This window comes from Eurypyga helias, unplaced genomic scaffold, assembly GCF_000690775.1.
Source record: "Eurypyga helias isolate BGI_N326 unplaced genomic scaffold, ASM69077v1 scaffold37757, whole genome shotgun sequence".
Classification (NCBI taxonomy): domain Eukaryota; kingdom Metazoa; phylum Chordata; class Aves; order Eurypygiformes; family Eurypygidae; genus Eurypyga; species Eurypyga helias.
In genome coordinates, this window is record NW_010260474.1 from 2,692 (window position 1) to 30,080 (window position 27,389).

The following is a 27,389-nucleotide window of genomic DNA, read 5'->3' on the forward strand; positions in this document are numbered from 1 at the left end:
TCACACAGGCATGTGCAGCTCGTTGTACTCGTCCCGGCCATCCTCGTCGAAGTTCGGCTCTGCATCCTCCGAGTCCAACTGGGGAGAGGCAGAGATCAGACTCTGAAGGCCACAGCTACGCCCAAGCACGGTGTCGAGCCTGGCACCCTTTTTGCCCCTCCTGCCCATCCACGCTTCCCTAGCCCGGCACCCTTTCCCAGGCATGTTCTCGTTTGGCAGTGCCCCATCACCGGGGCTTTGGTCCAGCAGAGCAGCTCCTCCCTCCTCCCTTGCTGGCAGCACCCACTTCTGGATGCTGCTCCAGGCGGCTCTCCAACAGGAGCTCAGGGTGTTGGCAGCAGCGGAGGAGCTGCCAGCAGCCTGGCACTGTGGTTACGTGCTCCTGTGCCAAGCAGCCACAGGCCCTGGTGTGCTGGGCTGTCCTTGCTGCTGCCTCAGTGTGGAAATGGGGTGTGTTTTGATGAATGAGCCACAAACAGGGAGGAGGATGGAAGAGGAAACCCTTATTCCAGGCCAATCCATGGTGTGATCCTTTGTCTCTGTGCCCTAGGCTGCCCATCCATCCGACACGGCACTCCCAGGGCTACCAGCTCTGAGGAAGCCATCCACACACACCTGACAAAGAGCCCCAGACAACAGCAGGGAAAGCCGAGGGCTTGCCAGCCGGGCATCTCCCACCCTTTCAGTCTGCCAAATCCCCTCAGCCTCACGCCAGCGTTTCAAGCTGGACGGTGAGGGCAGTTATCTCCTTACCGCTTTGAGCTCCCTGTCGTGGAAGAAGCGGGGCAGCACAAAGCGTCGCAACGGCACCGTCATGATCAGGACGAAGGGGAAGGCCAGGGACGCCACCGTGGATTTCACCACCCAGAGCAGCACAATGCAGGCCAGTTGAATGCAGGTGAAGAGATTCATTCTCCAGGTCTTCACCTAGGGAGGTAAATCCAGTCTAAGTACACATTATCCTTCCACACAGGCTAATGAAGACCTAACTGGCAAAACACAACCCTCCTGCATAGCAAAGCACAGCACCACAACCTTGCTGCGTGCTCGACCGGCCCGCGCTGCAGCAAGGCAGAACTCTACACCGCGCCGGGCTCCGTTGTCACCTAGCGGCATACCCACCAGGCAGTGTAGTGCCCCTACACCCACTCAAGCAATGCATCACCCCTATAAACAGCCTGTCCGTACAACATCCTGGCAACACGCTGCCATGTGCAGCCTGTTGGCACGCTACCCTAGTGTTGTATCACCTCCGGGCATGGCCTGCGCTCACCTCTCAGCATAAACTTGCAGCCGAGGGGGATGTCACCACGCCAAGCATCACTCTAGCAAGGCATCTGGTTGCCCACAACCTGCCTCCACTCACCTTCACAACATAGATGTGGTCAGGGTGGTGCTTGGATGGCATGAAGATCAGGAGCAGCCGCTCGTAGAGCTGGATGCCCGTGAGCGACGTAACCCCCATGTAGAGGAAGATGCCAAAAAGCACAGCCAGTGGGATCTGCCGCAGCATGTTCCCCATCACAATGGACAGACCTGCACAGACAGAGCTCAGGGCATGGCGCGTCCCACGCAAGGCACGCAGCCCTCCGTCCCTCTCCCGTCCCCTCTCTGCCTGTCCGGGGCGCAAGGGGGTTCTAGCTGGAGGGATTCAGAGAAGCACTGACTGTGAGGGGCTACCCAAGGCTGCCAGAAGAGCTGGTGTGAGTGTAGGTGGGGGCAGCGAGTGGGCAGAGTGCAGGCTGGCCTGTGGGACAGGGATGGCACCAAGAGGGAGATTCGAGTGGTCGGCCCTGACTTCCCCTCCCGCTCCTCCACCCGAGCAGAGGCTCACCGACAAGGGTGGCAATAAGCACTCCGGTCACACGCTGCTCCTTCACCTCCTCGATCTTGGGCTTCTCTCCTGGCGCAATGGCCTTGCTCATGACCGTCAGGGCATTGACATGGGTGACGGAGCGCACCGTCGCCGCGGTGAGCCAGGGCAGCCCAAAGAGCGCACAAAGCCCCCCCATAGTGCCGATGAGCAGCAGGTCCAGGTGGAAGCCAGAGCCTTTCAGCAGCTTCCTCTCCTTCTTGCTCACAATCAGCCTGGCAGGAAAAAGAACCCAGGTCAGCGCCAGGCCCACCCCCATGCCCAGGGACAGCAGTGGGCTGGGAACAACGTCCACTCCCTGAAGAGGGCACACATGGGGACAAGGAGATGGCCAGGGAGAGGGATGGCAGCTGTTGACCTCAGGATAGAGGTTTCCTCCTGCACGTGGTGGAGGCAGGTCTCCACCACACTGTGTGCCAGGAGGGAGCCAAGAGACGATGGGAGAACCCATGACAGTACAGTCTCAAATGGCCAGGATCCTGCCTGTGCTGTCCCACTGGGCCAAAGCACGTCCCCGCACCAATGGCCCCAGCAGCCATCCCACCCTTCCCTGCCCAGGGGTTAGTGACTGGTGCAGGAGGTACTCACGTAGTGATCTGTGTCTCCATGAAGATAAGGATGAAGACCAGGAGGGCAGGGATGGCAGAGGCAAACATCATCCACATCGGAAAGGTCCCACTGCTGCCCATGGGGTGAATGAACCAGCCACGCTTGTGAGGAGATGTGACCGACAGGCCAGAGGGGACATTCAGCTTCTGGTGGGGTAGCCGCAAAACCCAGCGGTTACTCATCAGTGCACACGTGCCCATAGCCTCACACAGGACCAGCCTCTATCCTCCTGGTCTCCCTGGTCTGAATGCCTCAGATAACGGGACAGCCACCGTGACGCCAGTGGGACTTTCTCATGGATAACCCCCTTCAGTGCAAAAAATCCCATGTCCCCTAACATGGGCCCATCTCATTTCCTTTCCCTTATTTTTTTGTCCAAGAGACCAAGGAAATATCTGCCCTCAGGAACCTCGCTCCCACGTCAGTGCTTGGACTCCATGGTTAAAATGCTCCTTGACCTCTGCTTGGACGAGCCAAGTGTCCTGAACTGCCTACCCTTCTCTGAGGTGGCTTTCCAGACTTTCCAAGCCTTTTCTGAGGCATTTTTCCAATACTGTTTTTGCAGTGTGGACCCCAGAACTGGCCACATTCTCTGGAAATGACCTCACTCTGATCATGTTCAGAGGGAATATCATGTTTGTGCTCCTCTCAGAGACCACACAGACTCCTACTGTACATCCATCGTCCTGACCTTGCGTTCACCAGCATTTGAACTCTCAGCTCTGTGCTGCTCTACAGCAGTTCTTGCTATCTGCCTGCGTGAGCACTGCAGGCAGAGTTTATGATTTGCATTTATGTTAATCAGCATAAGTATGAATAATATCCCTGGAATGCTTGTACTTGAGCTAAGCTGTGCAACTGAGTACCGTTTTCTCGGAAAGCTTTGTACGTATGCTGAGTTAATACCGAAATGATAATGCTTTTGATATTAATTGTAGAAGTGTGGAAGGGTATGAAAAGGATGTAACAAAGCGCGTGATTTTACTGATGTCTGATAGAACCAGATTTTTCATTGAAATTTAAATGAATAAAAATGCATTTGGATTCCATTAAGCCTTGGGCTGTCTTGATAAAAGCTTCCACACTGAACAGGAACTACCTCTCACCCTCTCCCTGGTATTAGTTGAAAGAATTACCCAAACAAAAAGATATAACTACACATCTACCTGTGTGTATGTGTCAGTGATGGTGTAATCCACCAGCACCATGACCAGGATGGAGATGGGGATCCCGAAGTCTCCGATGATCCGCCGAGCCTGCAGAACAAACACCCTCGCTGGCAAAGGGAAGGGGCTGGCTGGGTGCACCCATCCTGCTACAGGGAGCCCGCGGCAAAGCGAAGCCCCCAGGCACCACCACAACCCTCAGCGCTCCTGCTGAGCACAAGGGAACCCAGCACTGGCCCACGGACTGCACATCCCACTGCCCACGTAACACATGGTGCTCCGGCCACTCTTAAGTGACGGGATAATTGCTCCATCTGGCCTGTTCGGATGGTGCTCCAGGTATTGCACACCTGCCCTGCATGTACAGAGATATCTGAGGGGAACAAGCCATAACCTCTTCCTCCTTTATTCTTGTTTAGCAGATTTGCATCCAGCCAAAGGAGCTTTCCCAAGACCCAGGGGACTTTTCAGCAAAGCCCACTGGAGCAGGACAGTGCAGGTACCATCAGCAGGCAGCTTGGGTCTGCAGCGCAGGTCAGGCCACCATCCCTTCTGCACGGCATTTAAGGCACTGCTGGTGTTTCTTTGGGGGGCAGCCCAAATGGGCTGAAGACCAAGGGGCTGTAGCAAGAGGCACTGTTTGTTTGGCATGTCCCTTGTCCTTCACATCTGGGTGCCACAAACTTCTCACCTTTCCTCCTAAGAAACGGCTGTTCTTGAACTTGCGCATAAAGAAGGCAATGAAGAAGGTGCCTAGCATGAGGATGAGGGAGAGGAGAGCGGTGTTGGGCTGCATCCTGATTCCCAGTGACATCGCATCTGCAGAGAGCATGCTGGCGTTCAGGCCGCTCGGCACGTTCGGTGGGTAGAACTTCAGCAGAGGATGTTCTGCAAACACCTGGGCAGGTGAGAGAAACAGCGGGTACTGTCACGTCAAGGAGGGGCAGGGAGCCGTGTCACTACTGGGGGGGGCAGGGGGACGTGGAGGTGTCCTGCTCTGTGGAGAGGCGAGGGCAGTAGATGGTGGGCACGGAAAATCCCAGCATCCATCACCTCGCCTCGCGACCTACCCAGCTGGAGAGGGCTGGGGAGAGAAAAGTGGCCCCTCTTTAATGCCTCCTGCAGGAAGAGAAGGGGAGACAGACATTAGGGCTCATCCTGAAGCCTCTGTGCTGGCGCTGGGGCCAGCTGGGCTGTGGCATGAGAGGCCAGCAAAGAAGTGCTCTGCAGAACGCCTAGGAAAGCTGTGGCTGAGCTGGCCCTGTTCCCCTGCCTCCTGTAGGCTAAAGCAGCAGGTTCCTGCGGCACCGAGAGACGCGGCAGCCCATCTCCCGGGGGAAGGTTCACCTTGTACAGTTTGTAGAAGGTCTCGTAGATAAAGATGAGGGAGATGAGGAAAGCAAAGATCTCCTGGGTGAAGGGCGAGATGTAGCGCACCAAAAAGCTCCCCTCAGCTGCCACGATAATGAAGATGAAGACGATGAGCCACAAGCCAATCCACACTCTGCCAGTCAGGTACTCAATGCCTTGTGTCTGGCAGAACTGAAACGGAAAGGGGAAGGAGTTACTCATGGCTCCTCAGGCTGCCTCCCACATCTGCTCCCCATTACGATCTGGAGAAAAGCATCTACACCTGCTTGGGTATCCAGCACAGAGGCAGGGAATTGAGGCTGGAGTCACAGGTAAAGCTGCGCACTCTGCATTAACACCAGTCATCTCACACCGAGCGGGTCTCGACCGCTCCAGCCTTTATACGGGCAGCTCCTTCGCTCTCTGCTGAGGCCATCCCATGCAGGACACTCCCCATCCCACCCATACGGGGGTGCCATTACCCAAACAGAGCTCTCCACTGCTCCATGTGCTCCACAGCACAAGCCTGTCCCCGCAAAGGAAACCCTGAGCCGCCTGCTATGTCAACCACCAAACAAACCATCGCCACTGCCTCTGCTCATCCACACACAGCAACACCAACTACTTCCAGCACAGATCACCCCACTCCCTTTGCACCCTTCCCCGGTACCACCCCCCCACAGCCCCCACACAGGGCAGAGGTACGCCTTCGCGCACCACGACTGGGCAAGGCTAAAGCATCAGTGAAGAGCACGGTCACAGGAGAGCAGAGAAATTCCCACTGTGCAATGACATCACCAGCTCCAAACTCTTGACAGACCAAGGTGAATATCTAGCTGTGGGAAAAAACATGCTTTAAAAGCTCAGACGTGCTAGGAGTCAGAAAAAAAGACAAGGATTAGACCCACTGCGTGGATGGACAAAGGGATGCTTTTAACTGCAAAGCGATCATGCTGCTTGAGATAGAAACATGACCATCCTGGCTGGCCAGGATATCTCTGCGCACACCCTTGGGCTCATCCTAAGGTGGGAGTAATGCACACGGGACATTCCAAACAGAGGGTACACTGAACATTGTTGGGTTCCCACACAAGGAAACCTGGACACAGATAAAAGTTGTGAAATGGTCTTCAAAGGAAGCCCCAAGAACAAGAAAGTATCATGGACCAGTATTTTAGGATGCAGCTACAAGTGCTCATCATGCCAGGATGGGCTGCAGCGCAGGGCTGGGGGACAATGCTCCCCTCCCAGTCAGCAGGTAGAGAAGTGCTGTCTCCACTGTCACACCTCAAGGGGGTCAACCCAGGGAATACAGCAAAAGGAGGCAGAAATCCCTATGGTGTGGCCTGATGAGGGTCAGCAGAGCCAGGGCCAGCCCTGGCCGAGCTGAGGGCAGCCTGGCAGGGCCCAAGGAGTCCAAAGACCCTTTGGAGAGCTGAGAAATGCTGGCTGTCCTCTCCAGCATAAGGGCAGAGTGAGCAGGGGCCAAGCACGGACGCTGCCTCACATGTACCTTGTAAAAAGCTTCTTCAAACACCAGCAGAGGCCCTGAGAAGCCAATGACCAGGAGCGGCTGGGCTCCGAGCAAGGAGAAGAGGATCCCTAAAACCGAGGTGGAGATTATCAGCTCGGAGACCCCCATGAGACCCTCAGTTTTCTCTCCTGGGAAAGAGAACAACATGTGTTACAGCCCAGACACAGGCATCGTCCCCGCAGGCAGGCAGGCTGCAGACACAGCTCCGGAGGGAGGAGGCAGGTCCCCATCCCATCAGCCAGACGTCCCCTGCGCTGGGCACGGCGTGCAGAGGGAGCCCGGGGAGCCGAGGCTGGAGAGGCCGAGCGGCAGGGAGGGCACAAGGCAGCAGCCGATGCGCAGGGCCTCCGCTCCCCCCGAGCGAGGGGCACCGAAGCCCACCCCGGCACAGCACCACACAGACACAGCCAGTGTCCCAGCGTGCAAAGAGCAGACCAGAAAGCAGGCCCATTACCTAGGAGTCCCCCGAAGGTGATGGCAGGAGAGAGAGCAGCAAAGTAGATGAAGAGAACGGCCGCGAGACACTGGCTGTGCAAGGCGTCTCTGATGTCACTGAGGTATTTGGGGTACCTGCGCTTTATGTCCCGAACCAGACCTCCAAAAAATATCCCGGTCCGCTTCAAAGGGTCGTCCTCAGCTTCCTCCTCTTCTTCCTCAGCTTTCACTTCACACAGCTCTGGAGGTGCATGGAGGGCAGGGCTTGAGCAGGGGAATGCAGGTGTGCCCTTGGGCTGTCCCACTCCCCCACATCCCACGGAGGCCTTCCTCCAGCAGTGTGAACCTGGTGTGCCCCCTGCGACTGCACATCCTGCTGCTGCCAGCTGCCAGAGCTGCCTCCAGCCAGGGTCCTGCCTCCCCTTGCCCCCCTCCCCGCTGCCCACTGCAGGAGCCAGGCCCTGCTCACCCCTTGGCCAGGCTCTGTGAGGGGAGGGCCCACAGGGGCACTAAGCACACACTCTTTTGCCCAAATGTGAGTGAAGAGACCTTTGGCTTCCTGGACAGCCCCTTCCTTCATGGACTTCTGCTCCCTCTCCTTCCTCTTCCTCAGTAGCAACTTCTGGAAGGTGGCAATGGATTTGAGCAAGTCTTTCCCCTCCACCTCTGATGGAGGGATGACAATGCTGCAGTCCAAGAACTCGTTGATTGCGTTGAGGAGGTCTTGACGGTCATCTGCCATGTATGCAGCCTCATGGAAGTGCTGAGGGACATGGAAAGAGAGAGGAAGAATGTTTAGACCGAGACTGGACCCAGCTATCTACAGCCTGGAAACACGATGTATGACCACGCAGTAACATCCCACTCCCTCAGCCCACTACTCATCTCACTGCTGCCACTCTGTGACACACACTCCTGAGTTCCCTGTCCAACTACCCAATGTCCCACCTAATCCCACATCTGTCCTCCCTACCCTATCCATCCTTCCCAGTGACCTCCCGCTTTTCTCCAAGCCTACTGCCCTCTCCCAGGATTGTGCTTCTGCAGCATCTCTGCCAGCTGCACACTCCGCCAGATCCCAGGGTGCTCCTGTGGGACCGCTCCCCCGAACATCAGATCCGTGCTTCCCAGCTAGCCTGGGGCCTAGGCCAGATGCCATGCTTGGCCAGCCTGTGCCACCACACACACCACATCGCTGTGGCTGCGTCAGACCAGGATCCCCATCCTTCGAGCCCTGTGTGCCATCGCATCATCTTGCGGGGCTCTCCAGAGCTCCGCTCAGAGAGGTACCAGAAGCCAGGCACCACAGAGATGAATGACCTTCCCTGTCCCTGCAGTTCAAAATTAGGGCTCCTCAACAGAGTGATGTCCTCCTGGTCTGGTGTTGGGTTGGGTTTGATAGAGAATCTGGTGGAGCCCTAAAGCTCCGCAGATGAAGCACAAGAACCAGGGTGTGCGACATGGGAGCAGGGAGCATAATAATCTTGAGAGACTTGGACGTAAAAATGTTAAAATATGGGAGAGGGAAGGCAAATAGGAGTCTACAGCACGAGGGAAGTCGTGCAAGGGAAACCAGGCAGAAAGGGGAGATGGTCCCAACAGCATGGGCAAGATGACCATGAAGGACTCTGAGGAGACCATGAGGGGACAGCACTACTGCAGACAGGAGGGGAGCTGCTGGCCAATGGGCGGAAGCACTGCATTGCCTCTGGAACGTGCCTGCAGAGGAAGGGCTGGAGGAAGATGAACAAATGAACAGCCTGTAAAGCAGGTACGGGACAGCTGAGGTTCCTGCAGCACAGAGACTCCCTGGAGCCACAGCTCCCAACTGTAAATGATACCGGACTCTCTCTACGGCGCCAGCCGCTGGGTAACCTTGCTACGGCCAGCCCCGGCCGTGGCAGCTGGCTCCCTTCTTCAGCAACAGGGGAGCAGAGGCTCAGAGGAGCAAGAGCAGCCCAGCTAGAAAGCTTCATCCAAACTCCTAACAAACAGTCCCCAGGCACTGCAGGGTCTTCTCAGCAGTGTGGCCTGTGCCAGGCATCAAGGTCACAGGGTCCGCTCAGCTTCTCCCTCTCTCTGACTGAACATAGCTCCTCTAACCTCGGGCAGTCCTTTGCTCCCACTTCTACATACAGCCCCTTTCTTCACCCAGTCAAGTGTCTGTCCTACTCTTCCCCCCGTACTGGAGCATCCTACCTTGGTCAAGCCAGGCTATTCTTAAAACTCCCAGGTGCTCAGGCCTGCCTGCCTCACCTGGGCCTCAGCACGGCACCTCTCAGCCCTCCTGTCCCAGGACTGACTTCTGGGGAGCTACCGAAGCTCCCTCGCCTGCGCCAGTATCGCCGCCCATCAGCTCCTCACCTTGTCGGACATGAGGGTGGAGATTGAGCGGCCAATTTCATGGTAGTCCATGTTGGCCTGGCTCGGTCCCAGCAGCACAAAGATGAATCTGACAGGAATTGGGACCTCCAAGACAGATTCCAGGAAGACGGCCTCATTCAGTCGGACAAAGGCCATAGTCGGCTGCTCCAGGAACTGCACGCAACCTACCAGGAGACAATGTTTTGAGCAGAGTTAATCACTGGGGTGCGCTGAACTGGGCTGCCTTTAACAGTGGAAATGGGGATTTTGTGGGTTCTCACAAGCCCTGCAACCCTGTACTTGTCTCCAGACCACTGACACAGCATTGAGCTTCACACAGGGGACTGCTCCACGTCCCTCGTTCACTGATCGTTCCCAAGCAGTGCTGCTTTCTTTATCTTCTCAGCCCATTCCTAATCTATTAGAGGCAGACTCTACTTACAGTATGGGGAGCTAATTTTAAATCAGGTTGTTTTCCACTAAGCCACAGCCTTATGGAAGGAAGTTTCTTACGTGTTACTTTTATCAAACAAACTTCTAATCTCATCAAAGAATGAAATCAAGTTTGCTTGACATGACCTATTTGCCATAAACCTCACTGCTTGGCAATAATTACATTCTTATCCTTTAGCTCTTTATTAATTGGATCCCATATTAGCTCTGCCATTACGTTGGCCGGGAAGGACGTCAGGTTAACCAACCTATAGAACTGGACCACTGTCCTTCCTTTCTTGAGCACCGATGCTATGAGCTTTCTTCTGTTTTTCTCATATGTTCCCTGTATTCCTAGACATTTTTTTTTTCAGATGAAAATGAGCCAGTTCTCTAAAGACTCATAGGTGCAAACTGCACAGTTTGTTTTACAATGTCCACATCCCATCAATGCTTGGCAGCCTCATCGGTTCCTAACAGATTGGGAAGTACTCCCGCATCCTCCAGCACACCAGCCGCTTCCTTCCCATACCTAACACAAATGTTTATTGAATACTTGTATTCCTCTGGCCTTATTACTGATCTTTCTGCCATCTGCCTCCAGAAAAGAGCTGTGTTCTGTGTTAGACTGGCAAATCTGGGCCGTCCGGGTGGCCAAGAGCATCCCAAGACACAGCCTTACCTCAGAAATGGCCAGTGTTTCATTATCTGAGTATTCAACGTGCATTTATGAAGCTGATTTGGCTCCATTGTGGCTAAGCATCAGCTTAGTAGAGCTGCCAAGCCTCTTTGCCCGAGCTTTTCATCTACTGGATAGGCAATGACATTTACTTTGCTTCTAGCGTAGCTCTGTTGGCTGAGATGTCAATGCAGCACAGTGCTGAGAAGAATGACTACTGTGGTCAGAAGGCATCAAGCCCAATGATACCCAAGCCTGCCCACCCACAGCCCTCTTGTACAGAGAAATATCTCCCAGCAGCGCTAGGACCGATAGCCAAGACCTTGCCATCAGCCAACCCAGAACTCCTCGGCACATGCAGCCAACAATCCACACCGGCCAGGGGCAGGGCCCAGCTGCTGGCAAGGCATGGAGAGGCCAGACGGAGGACAGTGATGCTCAGAGGACAGCACAAAATGCCTTAGTGGTCAGTGCCTGCTAATCGATTCCTCGGGCACCACTTACCCACTTCTGAGCTGCTAAATGGGATGTTCCGGTGAGCCTGGTGAGACTTTCTCCTCTAAGCTGGGCCCCAGCTGCCAGCAGCAGTGTCTGTCAACCTCTTCACATTCAGTACTTCTTAATTTAAGAAAATAACTACCCCAGCTCCCCTTATGTTTACTACAGACAGACAAAACGTGTGCCATCACCAAAGGAGACAGTGTACAAGGCTCCTACCCCAGTTGAACTTTGGGAACATGTACAAGATGTCCAAACACCCCGCAGGAGGGAGGGCATAGACATCTGGGATCAGACCAGGATCTGAACTTGTCTCTTTTGGCACTGGGGGATTCTACAAGCCACCTCTTACCCACGAGGACCACTGTGGCCTCTGCATCTTCAGGAATCTTTTCCATCAGCTTCAGATATTTACGGTGGCCCTCAGAGTTATGGAGATGTGGGTTTTTCTGCTGGGGAAGAACACAAGCAAGTAAGGATGGCATCTCCATGCCTTGGTCTCTCGACACAACTTCGCACCCCCGCTGGCACAATCTGCAGCTGGGCTTGCCTCGGCTGCACCCTGCTTCAGGAGCAAGGCACCCTCAGGGCGCCAGGCCACCCTGCAAGCATCAGGGCTGCTGCTACCGACATCTGCCTACAGCGTGAGGCTAAAATTAGGTCCCGAAACCATAACACAGCGACCTGATTTCCAGCGCTCCAGGTGATGCAGGGGAACTCAGCCAATGCAAGTACAAGGACCCCCAGAAGGAGACCAGAGGTGGGCGACAAGGGCTGCCACCAGCCAATGGGTGTCTGCAGGGTGTGGAAAAAGGAACGGTAACCCCCCCCCCAACCTCACCTCCTTGCACTCGGTCTCATGGGCCTTGGGGTCGGCCATCTCGATGCGCTCTTCCCCCATGAGGGGCACACAGGTGTCAGTTGTGTGGTTGTGATGGTGGTTCCCCACGATGGAGTTCATGCTGGAGCTGGAGTGGTTCCTTGGGAAGAAGCCCTCCTTCTCGTCGTTGGGGTGGCTGAAGGTGAGACCAGTAGCCATAAGGGGACCCACCTCCCTTGCCGCCCGGGGCTCACAGTCAACCTCCGAGCCCTGGCAGCCCTCGCCACGTGTCACCCACCTATGTTTCAGCAGCAGGGCACGCAGCACATTGGCACGGTCTTCTGCTCTGATCTGGTCAGAGATGATCATGGTCTCCACCATGAGGTGAGCGATGCCGGGCAGCGTGGTCTGCTCCAGGTCAAGGAGGACGGCACCTGGCAGCAGGAGGGGAAGAGCCCTGCTCCTAGTGTGCAGTGCTCCCCACAGCACACACATTCTAGGGACACAGCGTCCCACCAGCAGCCAGGAGCAAGGCTTTGGTTGGGATACAGATTCTCTATGTTGAGAAATGCCCCAAGTCCAGGTGACCCATGCCCTCTGCGTAAACCCTTGTCCCAAGACAATCCAGTATCTCCAAGATGCACTAGTAGCTCTGGTACCTCCCTCTCATTTTGTTCTCCCACCCTGACCAAACCTGCCCTTTCACACCAAAGATGGGTCAGAGCCATGCTGGCCCAGGAACAGCTGGACGCCACAGCTGCCACGTGTCCAAGAGCAGCAAAGGAAGCAACACAGACATCCTTGGGCTAATGCAAACCCTGGCAAACGGGCTGCAGGATGGTCTGTCTGCAGACCCTACATGGAACCTGGACATAGCTGGAGTGTCTCCAGTGAGGGGCCAAACAGCGATGGAAGCTGTCCAGCAAAACCTGTCCCAGAACAAGACACAAACCCCAGCCCACAGTTCCTGACTCACCATGGGCAATTGTCTTCCTGAGCTCCAACAGGCTGCGGAAGGACAGTGAAGCCACGTGGGGTTTCCCCCACCTTGCTGTGTCCTCCTCCACATCCTCCTCAAACTTGATCCACCGGGCCGTCTCCCTCCAGTGCATCTCCTGGTTCTTATCCACCACCAGCTCGTTCAGCTCCACGAATACCTAGTAAGAATGGCAGTGAGGACATGAGACTTCCCCTCGGGCACACAGCTTTATCAGCAACACATGGAAAGCCTCATGTTTGATCCCAAAATACTCCTTGGTCTAAAGCACTGCTGGAGCAAGCCTGCCTCAGTTAGCCCGAGGTCTGGTGAACAGAAGCTGCCAGGACAAATATCACTGGCAGTACGGCAGGAGCTTCCATTAGCACATGGAGCACCAGGAAGCTCCAAGTCAGATGGCATGGGCAGAGGAGAGAGAATGATGTGATGCTGCACCCCTCCACCAAACTGTGACAACTTTGTCCTCTGCCTGGTTCTTGGTTTGCCCCCAAATTTCCCTAGGAGATGGTGACATTACCGTGCCGCCAACTTCCACAACAGTACTACTGTTTCTGTGATGTTTTAACATCTTGCCTAAGGTTGAAGCTTTGTGGTATCAGAGAAATCTCTGCTTTTATTGGAAAGTGTGTTTTGAGCCTTCATGATAATGGATAAGAGCTTGAAATGTCGCCCCCAAGGCCATGTAAAGAATTAATTATATTGAAACCACATTTATCACTTTACAAAACGCCTGTTCCTAGTCATGATTTATGGCTTCTGAACGAGTGTGGGAGGACAGCACATGGATACCTCATGGGGCTTTCTATCCAACTTCTTCTTCTTCTTCTTTTTCTTGACAGATGGAGTTGATGCTAATTTTTTGCTTGTCCTGGTGATCTGACTCCGAGATGGTTTTTTCATCAGATGCCTCCTCACACCAGGGTTATCTTCAAAACGGTGGCCTGAAGACATGGGAAAGGAAAGAATACCACCCGTCTGTCTAGTGGAAACACACCGTCTGTCAGGGAAACACATCCAAGCCCACCCTTCTCCCATCAGCTTACGCTAGCAAAACCCTGGCAGCTGGAGCACTCGCCGCCATCCTCCAGACCTCTGAAGATCCTTCCTGCCTCATCTGCCTACTTTCAGCTCTGACAGACATCTGTGAGCTAATTCCTTCAAGAAGGCAGCCTCCTCCAAGGCTGTGCAACACTGGAGCATCACTGCAAGGGCTTTTATTCACGGTACCCAAATAAGTGGTGCACGAATCTTCCCCGTACTCACTCAGCGAAAAGCCACCTGAAGGCTCGTCTGCGCAGTTCTGCACCCAGATAGCACAGGCAGGCACCTGGCTGGGGCTCATCCCCCTGCCTCGAGGAAGGCCTGGTGCTCAGCAAGCATAAAGGGTATAAAGGGGAAGGATATATAGCTGCTGGGCTGGAAGACACACGGAAATATCAGTGACTGTTTTATTTAATTGTGATATGAGACAGTAGGATAGCAGTGCAGGCTGGGGCTGGCACGGAGGCTGGGCAGTTAACTCCAGCTATTGCTGCTTCTAGATGATCCACAGTGCTACTGTAATGCCCCCTCAAAGGTCTGCATTACAGGGTTCGGCTGGCCACATCAAAGCCTCCTGAAACCTCCAGAGAGGCTGTTGAGGCTGCAGCACAGACCCACCACCAAGCTACCAGTGCTGTTGGCTAGCCAGTGCCCACCAAAACCTGGCCACCACCATGCCAGCCCCTTCTGCACCACAGAAACAGCACCTGGACAACAGCTTGCAATGGAGAGTAGTTTCCCTGGACACTATCCAGAGACATCAAGCGTATCTTCCTCAGCACAGACAGCCCGTGGGGATGGGGAAAGCCTCAGAGCCTGGCTTCAGGATGGGCAGGCTCTCCCAGGTAGATCAGAGTCAGTTTGGCTCAACTTCAGTCCATGGAGCCTTGCTGGCCCTGCCTGTAAAGCAAAGCCAAGGTGGACTCGCCAGGAGACTGAGGCAGCTCTCCGTTAGCTGGGATGAATGTTCAGGCTCCATGTACCTTCCTGCACTTGGCTTCAAGACCCACAGCTCGCAGGGCATGAGAGGTAACGGAAAGCACTGGGCTTGAAGGCCACGTGGTCTCTCTGGTGTTGCAGGAAAACATCCATCCCTCTCTGGCATGGAAAGGCACAGCCCAGCATCAGGCCAGGCATACCATGGCCTTGCTTCTTGGAAATCTGGGTCGCCAAATTAAATATAAAATGAATCAATAGTGAACCTCGGGGCATTTTCCCCATTGGCTGCCCTGCTGATGCATGTTCCGCTGACAGCCGGACTCCTCCCTGCTCCACTTGCTGTGATGCTATGTCAATAGAGCCAGTAATTGCCCACCGCTACCAATGTTGCTGGGAGCCAGGCATGTGTGGGGCTTCCTCACAATTTGCATGGGTTTCTCAGTTCCTGGGTGCATGGCAGCCACTTCATCTCACTCGGTGTGGACTCGTGCCCAAAACAAAGAGGTCACCAGGAAATGGATCTTGGTATCTGGCACCTTTGCTCCAACACTGTAGCCTCTGGTTCTCCCATGCGCCCTGGGACTCATTCTCACCACGTCCCTGGAAGACCAGGGCCAGAGGATGTTCGGCCCAGCAAAAGGGAGCACAGCAAGCCTCTGCCGTGGCGATGCCAGCCTGCCACGCAGTGCTCACCAGTGACAGAACTAGAAAGCACACACAGGCATTCAGACTCAGCCACCAGCCTCAGGCTGGAGGACAGACTCGTGGTTTAACCGAGAGGAGCCAAGTTTCCTGCCAGCACCTCCTGTGACTCCCACACTTGCCAACAGGGACAAGCGCTGGAGTGCTGCAGGCTCACAGCGAGCCAGCGAAGCACCTCCGGGGCCCTACAGAAGAAGGGAACAATCCACTTGCTGCTCTCCCTTGGCAGTGCTTGTGGCCACTGGGATGCCGCTCACAGGAGCAGGGTGGGCTTAATTTTGGAAAAGGTCACTGGCCTCGGGAGTCCCAGGCAGAGCCCAGCTGAGGTGCTCCAGGCTGCTCGACAGAGAGCCTGCTGTGTCGCGTCAGATTGGTGCTTCCCCCAGATGAAAGTCAAGCTCAGGTGAGAACCTGAAGTCCAGGGTCCTTACTCAGGACCGGATCTTGGGCTGAGATCAAAGGGTGATGTGCCCAGGGCATGGCTCTGCCCTCCTTGCTTGCAGCCAAACTCCCCAGGGTGAGATGAAGCAGCCAAGGACAGCTCTTGCTGTACCTCCCTCTCCAGAGCATGAGACAGCAACAACGTCTGAGGACCGAGCGTAACTCCTTCAGTGACTCCACTACAATAACCTGGTATGTCACCCTCCCACACAGCATCTCCTGCAGTCTCCTCCAGATCTTCTTGCCACATCAGCTTCCATCAGTCAGATTTCTTGGGATGACAAAGTTCCTTTTCCACCAGCTTCAAACTGAATATGAAATATGACTCTTGCACTGGTTAAAGTCTTTCTCCCGCGTGCCTGTGCTAGTCAGTCCAACTCAGAGGGTGATTGCCTTCAATTCCATTGTATGCTCCCACATGCCTCCTTTCACTACCCTCTATCCACAAACAGGAAGCCCAGAAAGAAGCATCAGAGTAGCTGTACCAGTGCTAGAGAGCAACTTGCTAGCCTGGCATCACAGAGATGGTGCACACTCCATGCACCCCTGTGGTTAAGTTACAGCAAGGAGTACCCCATCTCTTGGAATATTCCAAATTAGACTAAACAAAATATTAACCACCACACAGTAAGTCACAACCTTATGTTGGCTTCTGGAAAAAGCTTCTGCCCAGCCCGAGTCTCTCCTGGCTGATGCTGAGTTCGGTGTGACAGGGATAGCTGGACCCCAGCTCCTCCCTGCTGCCATCCAGGTGTCCTGGCACAACACTCCCCATACACTGAAGGGAGTGCAAGGAGACCAGCTCAGGTCCAACAAGGACTCTACTCTCCTCAAAAGCTCTGAAATTCCTCCTGGATCCCAGCTGGTCCAGGAAGAGGTACTGCCATGTAGGAAGTAGCTGAGCCAGCGGTGCTGGCTGGATGTGAGCTGGCTCTGCACAGAACTGACTCTGGTGTCCCTGCCACCTCTGCCTCCACCATCTCTCTCTGCAGGATTAATCCAGTGTGGATTCATTGTGCAGAAATAATTAAGAGCTGACTGCACAGCACATCCTCTTTCAAGCACCTGCACTATAAGCTGTAGCAATCAATGAATGTGTCAGATGCCAGCAAGCCAAACTTCCCTGCTTTCTAAGTGATGCGAATCACACCTTGCAGAAGTGATCTGCCTCTTCCACCTTCCCAGGAATAGCCATCCTTTCCTGGGTGAAGTCAGGGCAATTTCTTACTCTCTGAATGTACAGTTTGCTCAGCTCCGGACAGCTGATGGAGCCAATTTGCTCCAGGTTTCTATTTTGAATGTTGCTGCTATTGTACTATCAATTTACAGTAACAAGCAGCAGACCCAGAAGCAAATCCTCACTTGCTGGTCTGGGCAGAAGCACACGGGCAGACATTCCTTCCCCAAAGGCCTGTAAGGATGGGCCAGCTGAGAAGGAGAACACAATGCTGGGACTGGGAGGCAGGGGAAGTTCAGTGTTTTGCCTGAGATCACACAGAGAGGCTGTGGCAGAGCCAGATGCTGAACCAAGGCATCCCGAGCCCCTGTTGCAAGCACTCTGCCTCCCCGCTCCTGCATGCCAAGCTGGTGAGTGAACTAGTTCTGGGACCACATCACCCTCCTGTGTGTGCTCCTAAAATCCCTTGAAAAATTAACGCACGCTCCAGGCGAGGACATGTGGGCAGCTGCCACAGAGCTCTGGATATGAACGGTGTCACTCGAAGCCACCTTTTAACCACGAGCTGCCAAGGAAGAACCGCCTGCGTGAGGTGGGAGCGAGGCTCCGGTTCCTGCGCAATCCCTGGGCCGGCTCAGAGATCCAGCTCTCCACAAGGGATGCGCAGGTACGGAAACAGATGTAGAGAACAGAAAGACATTCTTTGCTCTTGGGATTCCTATTCGCTCCTTCCCTGCTTTTCCCACTCTTGCTTCCTTCCTCTTTTCCCCTCTCCAGGCACACCGGCCAGCCTGCCATTAGCTAGTTTCACAGCCATGCTCGAGCCTGCAGACACCGGGACTAGGTTATTTTTTCCTCTGGGCATCAGGCTACGGTGCAGAGCCGAGAACCTGATACCCACCGCTGCTGTCGGATCCGCAGCTCAGCTCCAATTCCAGCAAAGAGAGAGCAGTGGCACACTGTCACCTTGTGCCACAGATGGAAGGGGAATGTCTGTCCTTATACACACCGCTTTTCCTCTGGCCATGGCACGGGCCACATCCTGATAAGCACAAACAGCAAGACGCAGCTGCCTCCAGAGCTGCTGGAGCAGGACACACACAGGGAAGCACCTCAGCGCTACGACACAGACCCGTACAAGCACCTTGGGCAGACAGACAGACATCCCCAGGCCCATGGTGGGGCAGACCGTACCTCCTCTAACCCAGGAGACCTGCCTGATACGGGGAGGGTGCAGGCAGCAAACACAGGGTGGGGGATATGCGCTTTCGCTGGGGGCTCTGACCTACAGCTGCAACTGTGGGGTCACTGCTCCGGTACTTACAGGTGGGCTCCCTGCCTGGGTAGCCCAGATGGTTTCTGATGGCCTCCCATAAATCATAGTCTTCAAAATTGAAAGCAAATTCGTCAAAGTCTTCATAGCCAAGCGAGTTGCGAACGCAGGTGCTTACGGCCACCTCCGGGCTGCTGCCCCCTTCCGATTCCTTCGCTGCCTCCTCTCTCTCGCCGAGGGTTGTCATTTTGTCCTTGCGCAGGTCAGGGGTCAGACGCCATGAGCCACTCACCTTCAGAGGAGGGGCTGGGGTAGCCAGGCTGGTGCGGAAAGCAAGCTGCCCCTTGGTGGGGGGGGCTTCACCGCAGCCCCAGGGCCAGCCCCGGTGCCTTGCTCCCCTCCTCGTGGGACATGAAGGTGCCGGCTGGGGACTCAGGAGGTCCCGGGAAAGCTGGCTCCACCCAGGGATGCTTCCGTGGGGGGCTGTGCCACCTGCTCAACGGGAGCAGGATGCTCACTGTGCGCGCAGGTTCTGGTGCTGGCTGCCCAGGGACAGCCAGGCTGTGTGTGCAGCACCGCTTCTCTCCCTCGCTCCCCTCTGGTGTCTCCCTCCCTCTCCAGCCTGCAGAGCAACCTATTGAATTCTCCATGTCCTCGGGCCCGGAGCGTGCATTTCCATGACGTCTCTGCTGCCTGCCCTCACAGCGCACAGGGGCAGTCCCCCTCCCAGGCACTCTGGAGGGGCAGCTGTGCCTCTCCCCCAGGACAGCAGAGGAGAGAGGAGGCTCCTCACCTCTGGTTTTCTGCGGTGCCAGAGCTGGCGTGTCGCACAGAGGGCTGGTGGCTGGGAAAGTGTGTCAGGAGAGGAGAGAGCTGGGTCTCAGGGAAATGCAGGGAGCCCTGAACTAGAGAGGGCAGGGGGGCGGGTGGAGGAGCAAGCATCCATGGGGTGGGTGTGAGTAGAGGTGCTGGAAACGTGGGGACCAGTGCTGTGGGCATTGCAAAGCTGACAGAGAGGAGCCAGGGCTGGAAAGCAGGGGCCGGGGGACAGGGAGGTGATGACCAGGTCCCGTGGGTGGCTGAGGACCACGCCCGGAGCTGCCAGGGAAGAGAGCAAAGCAGGGAGAAGCAAGGGACACATGCATTAGTAGGGTAGGTGGTGCCACAAAGCCTCACTTTTCATGCCATCCAGGTCAGCAGATGCCAGCATCTGGGCCTCGGCCTCGTCCGTGGGGACGCGCTGGTACGCCGCGCTCTCCAGCGTGGTCATGCTGCCGATGCACATCCGCTCCTTCAAGTCATAGGTAACCCGTTGTCCACTCGCCACCTGGCCCCAGGGCTTGCGCTTCTCCCACCCACGAGACAGACGTTCCCGAGGCCCGGGGAGGCTGTAGGAACCAAAGAGATTGATGGTAGCAAAGGGGGTAAATAAGGATGGGCACTGACCCCTCCCGGAAGCTGATGTCCCTTGGCCCAGCCCTGACCAACAAGTCCCTGAGAAGGAGCAGAGCATGGAATCACCTGTCCCAACACCTAAATATTGCCCTCTCTGCTTCTCCTCTCCCCCACCGCAGAATGGGATCAGCTTGTGCTGGGGACCCACCATCAATGGCCTCACAGTCCCCTGACTCAGCCGAGCCTCCTGGGGCTTCCCAGCCTTCAGGTCAGCAGGACAGTGCAAGTTAGCAGGGAGGGAGGGTACTGCACATGTGCAGCCCGCTGCCCCCAGACCCACACCTTGGGGATCCCAAGGAGGTCACAAGACTCCCAGGAAGTGACTGTCCCAATGTCCTGCTCTGCCTACGGACCCCACATCCCGTCTGGCTCAGCACTCGCTGCCCCAGGGTACAGGGTCTGTGTAGCCACCCCAAGCTGGGGAGAGAGGCAGGGGGCACAGCACAGCCCACCTACCTGCAGAGGGAGGCAGGGCCCTTGTCCTGCAGCAGGTTGGCGAAGCGCGGCATGGGGGACAGGATGCCACACTCCTCCTCCACGTGGAACTGCGCGGGGGGCAGAGCACTGCTGGACTCCTCCTCATCGCTGCCAATGGTGAACTGCAGAGACAACAGTGCTGACAGCAAGAGCTGGGACAGGCAGCCTTCGCCCCAGTGCCTGGCACACAGATCCTCTCCATGTGCCTACCTCCTAGAACAAGCCACATCAACCTCCCCCACGTGCCCCATACCCTGAGACTCACCATATTAAGCCCCCCTATATCCTATACACCCTGAGAACAGCCTAAGATCAAGAACATTGGACTCCCCTTGTATGTCTTACACCCCAAAATGGTCATGCACACTCTGCCCAGCATCCACCCCGGGCAATGGCTTATCTGTCACCATGCTCCAGCACCCATCTCTGCTAAACAGGGCCAAACCCACTCTTCCCTCAACACTGCCCAGCTACAACCTCCTCCCGCCAGGCACTCCCTGACTGTGCACTCTGGCACCCTCCCAGCACTGACCCTTCATCCTCCCCTCCCCAGCCTCATCCAGGTAGGCATGCCCTGGCCTTGCCTTTGGTTTGCTTGGGGGCTCCAGCTTAGGGGACGTGTCCTTCCCACGAGCTTCGTGCTCAGACTCTGCAGAGATCTCCTTCTCCTGGGCCTCTTCTGCCTCAGACTCTCCTTCTTCTTCTTCTTCTTCTTCCTCTTCTTCCTCCTCTTCTTCCCCCTCCTCGTCCTCTTCCTGGATGGTGGGGGTTACCTCTGAGGGGGGTACTGAGGTTTTCTTCTTTTTCCTCCTCCTTTTTTTCCTCCTGCTGGCACGGGGGAGCCTCTTTTGGAACTTGAGGGCAGAAGGGAGGTGAGTGGAAAGGGGATGATGGATGTGGTGCGAGGTTTGGCGGTGGACTGAGAGAGAAAAAGAGAGTCAGGGGCAGGAAGAGGCTGGGAGGAACCTGCCAGGCGCCCCTCCAGGAAACAGCATGGTCTGGAGATCAAGGGCCAGGAAGGGCAAGGAGAGCCACCAGCCCACAGGGACATAGCAAAGCTCTTCCAGTGATGCTGCCGGCTGTGTCCAGCCTGGGGTGGCTGGGGAGGCAGCCCCCATGCAGCACCCAACCACCCTAATGCAGCTCCACTGCCCTGGGCAAGGCAGGGCTCCTCTCCCAGTGTTGCCAAAAGCCAATTGCATGACTACGCAGACCTGCGGTGGCCTGACAGTGGCCTCATCCCCTTCCTAAACATGGGGAAATGTTTCTCACATTCTCACACAAGCATGATTTGGGCTCTTTATAAACACTTCTTTCCTGCATAGTGTCCTTCGAGTTAAATAGATGCACCTTATTTATCCCCCAGGCTTCGACAGAAAGTCCCTCCTGCATACCCACAGGAACCACAGACCAAGCCTTTTAGGGCAGATGCAACTGGCCACATCCCAGGTACGGTGGGGGCTTGGGCCTACCAGCCTCTGAAATGCAGGTTCACTGAGGAGGCTGTCTTTTAAAAACCAGGGTAAAAAACAGGGCAGAAGGACTTTTCTTTAAACTAATCTACAAAGAGAAATTCATACGGGCTTGACCTGAGTGCCGTGGGAATTACAGAGTGAGAAGAAATTAATGGCATTTCTGAGCCTTCACTCAAAAACAACTATAATGCAGCAGGCAGGGAACAGGGTAAGCTCAGCAGGTCCCTGCAAGAGAGAGGAAAGCCATTTCTGCCAGGTCCATCTGCAGGCACAAAGCCTCCCACAGACAGTCTGCAGGATGCACGGATCCTGGGGCTGTACCCGGAGCAGCTGAAGCCACTGGGGCACCAGCCACTTCACAAGGGGGCTTTGCTCAGCAGCTCTTCCTGAGGAATTGTTTCCAGTCTGTTTTGATTTGGTTCCTTCCCAGCTTTCCTGTGACATGGCAGCAAAATCTGTTTATAGTGAAAACTACCTTCAAAGGCCATTTTCAATGGAAGCTGTAACCTTCTCCCTGGGAGAGCCAGGCAGGTTCATTGTTCTGCTGTCATGTTTCCTTTCCTTTGGTTTCTCAAGTCTTTTCTCCCTTGTTTCCCCCCTTGGGAACAGCGGGGCTATTTCACACCCCCCGCCCTAAAAAGTGGCAAGATTAGGGGAGATTGGGAAAGGCCAGACATCTGCAAATTGGACAGAATTTGGGCTCTATTTATAAACACTTCTTCCTCCAGAGTGTACTCTAGTTCTCTGATTTAATTAGATGTTAAAGTGCCGACTTCATGGCCAGGTTTTGGCAGAAAGGCCCCCCTGCCCCGCTGCTGCACTCCCGCAGTGTTGCACTGTGTGCCACGGGTGGGTCAGGCACAGATTTCTCGTGTACGAAGCAGCAAGGGAAGGACCCAACTGTACACTCATCGCTCCTTCTACAGCACAAAGCTCCTGGTGAGGACACGGCCCGTCTTTCCCTTCTGGCTTGCTCCCATCAGCCCAAGACAAAGGCTTACGGAAGCCTTGGGCTGCGGGGAAGGGCAGAGATGGTGAGTGGCTCCTCTGGTGCAGCAAAGGGCAGCATTCTTCTTCAGCCCCGCACTCCTTGTGCCAACTCACCACATCTTCACAGAGGTGGCAAAAACACACCTCTTCCAAACACAAAAGGCTTCGTACCTCCCTATTCTTCCTCCCTGTCCTCCTGCAACTCCTGTGTGCCCAGCCCTGCCCTCCTTCCCTGCTCCCTTCCTGGTGCTGCCTGCCTGTATGGGAAGCATCGTCAAACCAGATGTTTGATTACACTACTCAGTGAACTTGATACAAGAGAAATGAAAAAGTAATTTGGACAGGGAGCCCAGAAGGAAGAGCCTACATATTAGGAATTCCTGGCTTTGAATAGGGCAGGAAACATTTCTAAACCCAGAGAGCATTCACCTCCATAGGCTCCATCTGTTATCTTTCAAAGTCTAATGACCTAACCAGATCTTCCAGCTTTATGAATACGAATTGCACAAAACTTTTGATAACCAAGGTTGACGTAGTCCTAGATAACAGGGGTACAGCAGGAGCTCAGAGGAAAATAAGCTTGATTTTGACAAAGAAAAAAAAAAAGACTTTCCTATTAGGAAGAAAAAACCCACAAAACCCCAAACAGTACAAATCTCTAGTCAAATTTTCCAAAAAGCTTCTGCCATGCACGCTGAAGCAGATGGTCCGTGTCCTCCAAGCCCACCCACACACCTGCGCACACAGGCAGAGCTTCTGAGCAGGGAAGTCCTACCAGCACAGGACAGGTATCCAACCCACAGCAAAGCTACCAGCACCTTGCAGCCGTGTGCGGGCGTCACTGTGTGCTCAGGTGGGAAGTGCCATCGAATGGAGCCTCCGTAGAGAAATGACACAAGCAGGAAAGAGCAGCCAGGGTGTGCACTACCGTAATAGCCTTTTACCAGCAAACTTCTACAACAGCCATTGGAAATGAGTGGCCAAGCAGAAAACAGCCTGGTGATGTGCTGGGAACATCATGTTCCCAAGGTTGCATCCCATCAAACCGAAGCTGAAAAATAAGCAGTATCTGTGGAGAGCCAGAGAGTGGGAAACTCTCCCAACCATTGCTACTTGTCTGCCACACAAGCGAGCTGCTGGCTGGGGGCCTCTTCTTCCTGCCTTTCGCTACTGTTACTACAAGCTAAGGCAACCCGCGTAGGCCAGGAATAGCTTACGGCCGCCCTGTAATAGCCAGGCAATAGCTTATGGCCAGCCTGTGGGCACACTCCTCTTACAGCCAAAGGGAGCTTGGGCAGACCGGCTGCCTTCATCACAGAAGGGCAGTTAGAGGAGTAAGTATGCTGATCAGAGGCGTTCAGGTGAGATAGCTACAGCACTTTAGATTCACACTCCATTTTTATTTTTCAGTCCCTTTTTTGAGCAGATAAGCCTGACGGTTTCGTGGTTGCTATTTAGAAATACACAGGCATGTCTGACTGGAGCCATCTGCTTTCAGGCTGGGGAGGACAGCCTGGCTTCTGGCCATATTTGGATGTTTCTTTGCAGCCATATGGAAGAAAAATAGTTTCAGACTGGAAATTTCAACACGGGGAAAGTGGCTGCAGAGGTCCCCGACACCAGGTGAGGAGGTGAGCGAACACCCCGGGCAGAGCTACACTGCCGCATGGGCTGGGCAGCACCTATGCCTGGGGGGAGAGGGAAAACAGGGAACAGATTGGGAAAAGGCCATGGGCGTTGGTGCAGAACGGGGTGAGCCCTTTGGGAACGCTCTGAAGGAAGTGAACAGCAGGCCAACACGATCTGCAGGGTCCCGGCACAAGGCCGCAGAGCACAGGGGGCTGAGCAAAGGTTGGTGGCAAGGGTGGAAGTGGGTACAACGGTTCAAACCTACATACATTCAAAATCTCTCTCACTGTAGCTGCGTTTTTGCTTCTCCAGATTGCTTGATGCTGACTTGCTTATCAGGTCCCCAAATCTCTCGATTGACAAAGTCTTATCCAAGTCCTCATCGTCCTCGGCACCAGGAGAGGCTTTCTCTGCACGATCTCTGCCCTGCACAGAAATCGCCAGACAAGAATCAAACACTGCAGACCCCTACAGCCCTCTGGATCCTCCTGCCCTGCAAACGGTGCTGGGCTTGCTGAGGAGCAGCAGGCTCCACACGACGGGGCTGGGACATCGTTTTGTCACTTAGAGGCACAGCTCTGCTCCAAACTGAGAGCCAGAACAGATCGGCAAGCCTCCAAGCCACGCTCTGCAGCGACACCTCCGCGGTCCTCCACACCTCCCTTGAACGGCAGGTATCAAGGGACTATCTCAGTGCCTGTCTTCCCTACTAGAGGAGATGTGTAGCTTTTGTTTAGCTGGAATTTTTCTCTCCTCACATCTAACTGCTGTTCTCTGGCCCTCACTTTGTTACGCCTCCTCTGTATTTCCCCCTGGGAAACAGCATCCCTGCTCTGCTGAGCTACCCTGGGGTCAGTGATCACCCTGTGCCTTCTCACCTCCCCTCCGCACTCCTAGGGCCCCCCATTTCCCTTGGCATGCCTTCTTTAGGCTGTTCTGCCTGTTTTCCTCCTGTTTCAGGCTACGGGCACTTCTCTGCCTTGTGCTGGTGAAGACACTCCGAGAAGGGCATCACCAGGTGAATCCTATCCTTTCTGCCTCCCGAGCAGCTGCAGCGGGTAAAATTTTCCATCAGTATAGCCAAAATGCCAGCGCGGAGCTGTTGTGGACTCCCATGTTTCCATGGAAACAGGAGGAGGCCCAACTGTGACAAATCTGTCTGTGCTGAGCGGAAAGCGGGAGCAAGGCTGCTTTAGCTGTGCTGCTCCTCGCATCCCCCAGCTGTGCCCAGCTGTGCCCCAGGAGCGGCTGCGTATCTATGGGTGAGACTGCTTCTCCTATCACCTCAGCATGGGTATCCCAAGCCCAGCCTAAACGGGGAGAGTCTAACTGCAAGCTGCCTAGCTCCTCCTGCCGCTTGCCTACCCCTCCCAACGGCACGTGAAGGCACAGGGACCCCTCAGAGCAACCTCTGGCCTTTTCTGGACCACAGTTTGCTGGAGAGTGGACATGGGCTCGCGAGCAGCCTTGGGGCACCCTTAGTGCAGAACTGTCCCCAGCTACGTCTCCTACTGCCGCAGGCTGCCAGGATGCGGGTCCCGCACTCAGCCTGGCAGGACCAAGGTCCCCAGGGAAGAGATGGCCCCGCTGCTGCTGGATTCCCACCTCACCTGCTGCAAGTCGATGAAGACATCTCCTACGGGAGGGGACTCTCCAGCTGCCATTTTGGTTCAGGACCTAAGGGCCTGGGCAAAATATCAACCCTTCTCTTTCACCGGCAGGCACCCAGCAAACCTGGAGAGTGGCATAACCTGTGGAGAGAGGGCAGGACAAGGGAATGTCGTGGGAGACTGCTGGCCACTGCCCTCAACCCCCCTGCCAGAGAGGGCACCTCATCGGCCCTCAGGGAACCTCCCCAGCATCACTAGGACGGGGCTGCCCCCCTCAGCACCCCGCAGCGAGGGGTTAAGAATGGCCCAGCCCGCGCTGCTTTGTACACCAGCTCCAACAGTCAAGGGAGGTGGGACCCTGTCCTCCTCCCAGCCATCTGCTGCTTGGAGGGTGCAGGGGCTGACCAGGATAGCGGCTACACACAGCTCCTGCTCGGGCTGAGCGAGAGGAGGACAGGCTGCCTGCTCAGCCCCTCCCCACCAGCACATCTGTGCAACCGTGGGGGAAAGATGGAGAGGTCGGGTGCTGGGAGGGCATGCCAGGGGCAGGCAGCAGAGTGGTTCTGTGCCACCTAGCTTTAACTGGGCAGATCCCAAAATAGCCAAAACGAACCTCAGAGAGGTTCGTGCAGGCCAGAGAGAAGGCACAAGGACAAACAGTTCAGCACTCAAACACCAGACACCGAACAACACGTGTTAAAGACTACAGACCTGTGCCCTGCCTGCACCGGCGTGGCTGAGGGACCCTGTGGGCACCCTGAGGGAGCACGCTGCTCAATATGCAACTGCAAGTGAAGAAGGCAGTGAGGTGCCACGGTTGACAAGGAGTGGGATGGAGACTAACACAGAAACAGCTGTAGTCATGTCATCCACAGCAGCAGCACAGGCTGAGCTCAGCATGGGCTGCACCCCAGGAAGAACTGGAGATGACACAGAGACTGGCACTGGGAAGATACCAACCTCCAAAAACTCATCTGGACTCATACAGAGAAGGAGAGAACATAAGCACATGCAGAGTGATTTGGACACAGGGATATGCAAAGTGTTCTCATCTCACAGCGCAAGAAAAGGGACATTCGTTAAAACTACAAGGGTAGAATACAAATGAACTCAGAACTGGCAAAAGAAAACTTTTTTTCAGTGATGTCATCAAGAAGGAAAAAATGCAAAGTCAGAGGATAGCTTGGCCATCTCTCTGGCTAACAAGTTGTCATATGTATGACAAGGAAAATTAAGAGAAGTTAAACCCATCTTTCAGAACAAGTGATTCTCCAGCTATGAAAACTTTGGAAGAAGTATTACTGGTTAGAGTTAGGGTTACCTGCTGACGGGTTTCTTACTATCTCATCTGCAGTACCCAGTATGGGACATTGCTCAAGACAGGTCACTAAACCACTCATGAAGCTGCTCCCATGGTCCACCC

At 55.1% G+C, this 27,389-nt stretch overlaps 1 protein-coding gene across 1 annotated transcript; it reads right to left on the reverse strand.

Annotated features, from left to right (window-relative positions):
* Window positions 1-26,020, reverse strand: SLC4A3 (solute carrier family 4 (anion exchanger), member 3). Its single transcript, XM_010155048.1, has 22 exons — window positions 25,967-26,020; window positions 24,626-24,782; window positions 20,847-21,181; window positions 20,242-20,384; window positions 19,507-19,718; window positions 13,547-13,698; window positions 12,737-12,917; window positions 12,059-12,194; window positions 11,782-11,956; window positions 11,293-11,389; window positions 9,332-9,516; window positions 7,517-7,730; window positions 6,987-7,208; window positions 6,512-6,660; window positions 4,996-5,190; window positions 4,340-4,546; window positions 3,649-3,738; window positions 2,462-2,628; window positions 1,835-2,088; window positions 1,367-1,536; window positions 754-927; window positions 1-78 (listed from the first exon to the last, which is right to left on the reverse strand). The coding sequence occupies exons 1-22, from the start codon at window positions 26,018-26,020 to the stop codon at window positions 1-3; spliced, it is 3,747 nt and encodes a 1,248-aa protein (XP_010153350.1).
* Between the last annotated feature and the right edge of the window lie 1,369 nt (window positions 26,021-27,389).

Excerpts from the sequence above, each read along its gene's own strand:
- SLC4A3 (XM_010155048.1), bottom strand. The coding sequence starts at position 26,020 with ATGGCAGCTGGAGAGTCCCCTCCCGTAGGAGATGTCTTCATCGACTTG. Across the intron at positions 19,719-20,241 it reads GGCCCTGCCTCCCTCTGCAG|CCTCCCCGGGCCTCGGGAAC; the intron begins GTAGGTGGGCTG and ends TGGTTCCTACAG. Across the intron at positions 4,547-4,995 it reads CCTTCTACAAACTGTACAAG|GTGTTTGCAGAACATCCTCT; the intron begins GTGAACCTTCCC and ends TCACCTGCCCAG.